This window comes from Malurus melanocephalus, unplaced genomic scaffold (assembly GCF_030028575.1).
Source record: "Malurus melanocephalus ecotype Western Australia unplaced genomic scaffold, MMel_1.1 scaffold_670, whole genome shotgun sequence".
In the NCBI taxonomy this organism is placed as follows: domain Eukaryota; kingdom Metazoa; phylum Chordata; class Aves; order Passeriformes; family Maluridae; genus Malurus; species Malurus melanocephalus.
The window spans coordinates 39,601-44,810 of record NW_026623902.1 but is presented as its reverse complement, the minus strand read 5'-3'; the positions used below and the strand labels follow the sequence as shown (position 1 = coordinate 44,810).

Genomic DNA, 5,210 nt, shown 5'->3' with positions numbered 1-5,210 from the left:
TTGGATGATGCTCTGACCCCTCTCCCCTCTCCTCCCAGCCCCCCGGGTTCCGCCGGGCGTACAGCTCCCCMCTCTACAGCGACCAGCAGTATGCCGGCGTCAAGGACCAGCTCGGTGAGTCCCCGTTCTGGGGTGCCTTGTCCCCTCGGTCCCCACCCCAGGGTGCTCCTGCCCCTCATGTCCCATCCCTGACCCCCTCCTCACCATTCCCGTGCCCTCCCCAGCAAACAGAAGCGATCCCGTGTTCGAGACGCTGCGGACGGGCGTCATCATGGCCAACAAGGAGCGCAAGAAGGGGCAGGACGACAAGAAGAACGTGAGTGTGGGGTCGGGCTGTTCCCAAATTCCTGCAGGAGCGGTGCCAGCACCCCATTAACCCTCCAGCCCCACCCTGCTGCACCCCCTGAGAGGTCTCTCTGCCTTCCAGCCCTTGGCTGCGATGATGGAYGAGGAACCGGAGGCCTCGAAGCCGGTGGGGAGCAAAGCCGAGGGTGGTGAGCGTTGAGGGGCTGAGCCCATGGGGCAGGGAGGGATCCCCTGGCTGTGCTGAGGGGGTCACCAGGGTGGGTTTGCCATGTGAAAAGAGGGTCCCCGGTTCAGGTCCCCACCCTGGRGCTCTCGCTGCATCCCCTCCCCCTCGGGAGGCACCAGCAATGGAGGTGTGACCCCCTCCTCCCGTTCCCAGGTGCCGCTGAAGGGGACAAAAAGGCTGAGAAGAGCCCGACAGATGACAAGGTACCCCTCACCCTTACCCTGCACCCCAAAGCCGTGGGCAGAGGCTGTGGGATCCCCCTGCTTCCTGCAGCCCGTGGGACTCCGAGCCCCGTTTGTGTCCCCCAGAGCAAGAAGCCGCAGCCGGGAGCGTTCCTGCAGTCCCATTATTTCGTGGCCCTTTATCGCTTCAAAGCCCTGGAGAAGGATGACCTGGACTTCCCGTGAGTTCCCAGCCACGTCTTGGGCTCGGTCCTAAAGGTTTTTGGGGTTTTGCTTGATGGGGTTCTGTGGGTTTCCCAAGGCTGAGCTGCTCCATATAGGACMTGTYCRTCCCTGAGCCCAMGGGCTGCGTGTCCCCTGCCAGACASGGGGYTYGAGGAGCTGATTCTGCAGGAAAAGCAATTTTCCTCGAGGTCTCCCGTGATTGGGGGTCCTGCCCTCCCCTCACAGAGCCTTTCCTTCCCTTCCAGCCCGGGGGAGAAGATCACGGTGGTCGATGACTCCAACGAGGAGTGGTGGCGGGTAAGGACAGAGAGGGAGCTCGGCTGGGAAAATGCGTCGCACTCCAAAGGGGGATACCCAAACCTGCTGTCAACCCCCCCAGCCTGGCGCAGGGAAGGTTTTTGGGACCCCTGGATCGACTCTGACCCCTCCTTGCACTCCCCCACTGCCTCTTTCTAGGGGAAGATCGGTGAGAAAGTCGGGTTTTTCCCCCCCAACTTCATCATCCGGGTGCGGGCAGGCGAGCGGGTGCACAAAGTGACGCGTTCCTTCGTGGGCAACCGCGAGATCGGGCAGATCACGCTCAAAAAGGATCAGGTGAGACGGGACCCCMGCCCCCATCACCCCAAGGRGACCCCCAGACCCTCTCCACGCCCCCCAATCCCGGGGGTCTCACCCGGCCCCGTCTCRCCCGCAGATCGTGGTGCAGAAAGGGGAGGAGGTGAACGGTTACGTCAAAGTCTTCACCGGCCGCAAAGTGGGGCTGTTCCCTGTGGACTTCCTGGAGGAGATCTGAGGGGGGCTGCGGGGGGGGAGGGGGGACCCCCGGGATGGGGCAGAGACACCCCTGGGATGGGGACAGAGAGACTTTGGGGATGGGGACGGGGACAGAGAGAACGGCTGCAGGGCAGGGATGGGGAGGGGGGGACCCTCGGGATGGGGACAGGAGACCCTTGGGATTGGGATGGGGGGACCCTCGGGATGGGGACGGGGGGACCCTCAGGAAGGGGATGGGGGGACCCTCAGGAAGGGGATGGGGGGACCCTCAGGATGAGGACAGGGGGACCCTCGGGATGGCGACGGGGACACCTTCAGGATGGGGACGGGGGGACCCTCAGAATGGGAACGGGGGGACCCTCAGGAAGGGGACGGGGACATCCTCAGGATGGGGATGGGGGGGACCCTCAGGATGGGAACGGGGGGACCCTCGGAATGGGGACGGGGACACCCCCAGGATGGGGATGGGGGGACCCTCAGGATGGGGATGGGGGGACCCTCGGGACGGGGACGGGGACACCCTCAGGATGGGGACAGGGGGACCCTCAGGAAGGGGAATGGAAGGGTCCCGGGATTGGGATGGGGGACCCTGGCTGCGGGACAGGTATGGGGTCAAGGACAGGCACCCCCATTCCTGCTGCCCCCAGCAATGGGGTCCCCGAGGGGTGTCTGAGGGATTGTTACCCCCCTCAAAACCGGGGCAGGATGGGGGGACAGGAGGTGGCTCCGGGGTTGTCCCCCATGGGGGTTTTGGTGCCTCCAGAGACACTGGATGAAACCAGGGGGCACCCCCCGAGTGAGTGGGGGGACACCGGGTGCCGTGGGGAGGGGTCGGGGGGGTCCTGCCCCGCTGCTCCCGGTGCTCCCGGGGTTTGGCAATACATGGCTGCGCCCACCCCCCGCTCTCCGGTGTGGATTTAATGGGGAGGGGTCACTGTGGGGGTGCCAGTGGCCCCCGATAGAGTGGGGGTGTCACTGGTCACTGGGAGGGTGCTGGTGGCCCCTGATGGAGGGGTCAGTGGTCACTGTGGGGGTGCCAGTGGCTCACAATGGAGTGGGGGTGTCACTGGTCATTGTGGGCGTGCTGGTGGCCCCATTGTGAAGGGCGTCACTGGTCACTGTGGGGGTGTCACTGGTCACTGTGGGGGTGCCGGTGGTCCCTTGTGGGTGGCGTCACTGGTCACTGTGGGGGTGCCAGTGGTCCCATTGTGGTGGGCATCACCGGTCACTGTGGAGGTGCCAGTAGCCTGCAATGGAGTGGGGGTGTCACTGGTCACTGTGGGGGTGTCACCGGTCACTGTGGAGGTGCCAGTAGCCCCCAGTGGAGTGGGGGTGTCACTGGTCACTGTGGAGGTGTCACTCGTCACTGTTGGTGGTGTCACCGGTCACTGTGAGGGTCCCGCTGACCCCCAGCGGGGTCTCAGCCTCGCACGGGCACTACGAGAGGAGGGGGCAGAACCGAGACCCCCCCTCCCCATGGCCCCGCGGGGGGGGGCGGGCGCTGGCTCGGGGCCCGGCGGGGCCCCAATAGGGGCGGCGGGTGACAGGTGACACTGCCGGGGACAGGAYGAGACCTTGGAGCGCGGCGGGGGCGGGCACCGAGCCAGGGACAGGTGCCCGGGCCACCGAGCGGGGGCTGCGGCCCGTGACGTCACAGCCCCCGTGACGTCAGCGGTAACCACGGCGACGGGCAGGCGGGGTGGGCGTGGCCTGAGGAGTGGGTGTGGCCTGACGTACCACGCCCGCGCCGCGAGGGGGCGCTGCCGACACGCCGCGCGCTGCCGCTGTATGTAAATATATGCAAATTAGGCGGGGGAGGCAGCAGCGCCCCCTGGCGGGCGGCTGTTGGGGCAGCGCGGATATCGGGGAGGGAATTTTGGGGGGGTGTTACCCATGGGGGAATTGAGGGAGGGCGGAATTTGAGGGGTCCCCGAGTTTTTTCCCCCACTCCATGGGGTCGGGCCGGGGCTGCTGAGGGGGTTTTGGGGGGTACGGGGAACCCACACTGGGGGTCTCTCCCCATTCCCAGCATCCCCAKGGCGGGAAATGCTGCTCCGGGAATGATGGAAATGAGGGGCTGAGATATGAGGGGCTGAGATTTGAGGGGGGGGGGGCGGGGCAGTTCCCGGGTCTGACCTCCCTCCCCTCCTCCCCTCCTGTCACACAGCTTTAAATGCCGAACCATTAAAATTTTCCACCTCATTTGCGGCTCCTCACACGGTTAATTTTCCCGGGATTGTCTATTTATTTATTTGCGGAGCCCTGCGGGAGGGGGGGAAAGGCGGGAGAGGGGGGGGAGCAGCTGATTTGCTGCATCTGGGCTGTGGGGAGGGGAAGGGAGGGGGGGAAACCACCCTGGGAAGGGGGGGGAGGGCTCCGGCTAATTTAACAGCTGAAGAGAACAACTTAATTAGAGTCAGCTGGAAAATTGGGTAAAGCCCCTTCCATCAGGCTCCCACCCCTCAGCCCCCCTTCCCTGCCGGCTCCTGGTGGGATGCCAGGGTGGGATGTGTTTTGGGATGCGTTTTGGGATGCATTTTAGGATATGTTTTGGGAGGGAGAGCTGGCCACAGCTAAGCAGCCGTCCTTCATTACAGCCAGGAGCTAATTGGATTGATCAGCAGTTAATAGGGAATTAAGAGGTGAAACACCACCCTCTCCCCCCCAAATCCCGCCAGCCCCTCCGTGTGCACCCCCCTCCTGCCATTCCCGCTCCCTCTGCTTCCCGGATGGATTTTGGGGAGCAGGCAGAGCTGGGGAGTCGCTGGCACCCGGGGGACGGGCTGAGGAGAGGGGTGGGATGGGATTTTCCACCGCCCATATTAAGGCTGCGGAACACTTTAGGGTTTGCTTTTTTTCCTGTTTTCCCGTGTTTTTTTCCGTGGTTTTCCCATTCCTGGGTGTTCCCAGTCCCGGCTTCTTGCGGAAAAGGGGGCGACACACGGCTGCCCCCCATCCCACCCCACGGAACACGCAGGGATTCGGGTGGAGGAGCCCCCCTTAACCTCCAGATTAATCACCTCCATTTCTCTCCGCATCCCGTGAAAGGTCAGGAGTCTGCAAGGCCCGGGAATTAATTGAAATCCCAYCGCTCTCGTGCCAGATCCATACATCATCCCAAGGGAGCAGCTCCGGGATTGGAGAATGGGGGCACCCCCCTCCTGCACCCCCTTTTTGGGGCGCGCTGAGGACAGGGAGCAGCAGATGCAGCGCTCSGAGCTTGTTCTCCATCTCCAGGCGGGGAAATAAATGGATTAAAGTAAACTAAAGCGTCTGCTCTCCCCACCTGCCCCCCCGGTCATAAATCAGCATAAATGCAATTTCCATATTCATGGTATTTATCCAATAACTGTCCTGTCCCAGATTAAACGCGCCCCGGGGAGCACCGGGGCTCCTTATCTGTGCCGGGGGCTCCCGGGGAGGAGCGGCTCTGCCGGGGGGGCTCCGCTCCTCATCCTCCTCTTGAGGGACTGGAGAGGGGGCTCTGCTCTTCATCC

At 63.9% G+C, this 5,210-nt stretch overlaps 1 protein-coding gene across 1 annotated transcript in view; it reads left to right on the top strand.

The window, feature by feature from the left end:
• STAC3 (SH3 and cysteine rich domain 3) overlaps positions 1-1,748 on the top strand; it is a 3,366-nt gene extending 1,618 nt beyond the window's left edge. The window contains exons 4-11 of the mRNA XM_057383955.1: positions 39-114; positions 225-316; positions 428-494; positions 686-735; positions 841-935; positions 1,185-1,236; positions 1,396-1,533; positions 1,634-1,748. Coding sequence (XP_057239938.1) covers positions 39-114; positions 225-316; positions 428-494; positions 686-735; positions 841-935; positions 1,185-1,236; positions 1,396-1,533; positions 1,634-1,732 — 669 coding nt within the window. The 3' untranslated portion in view covers positions 1,733-1,748. The remainder of the gene's footprint in view (positions 1-38; positions 115-224; positions 317-427; positions 495-685; positions 736-840; positions 936-1,184; positions 1,237-1,395; positions 1,534-1,633) is intronic.
• Positions 1,749-5,210: the final 3,462 nt, after the last annotated feature.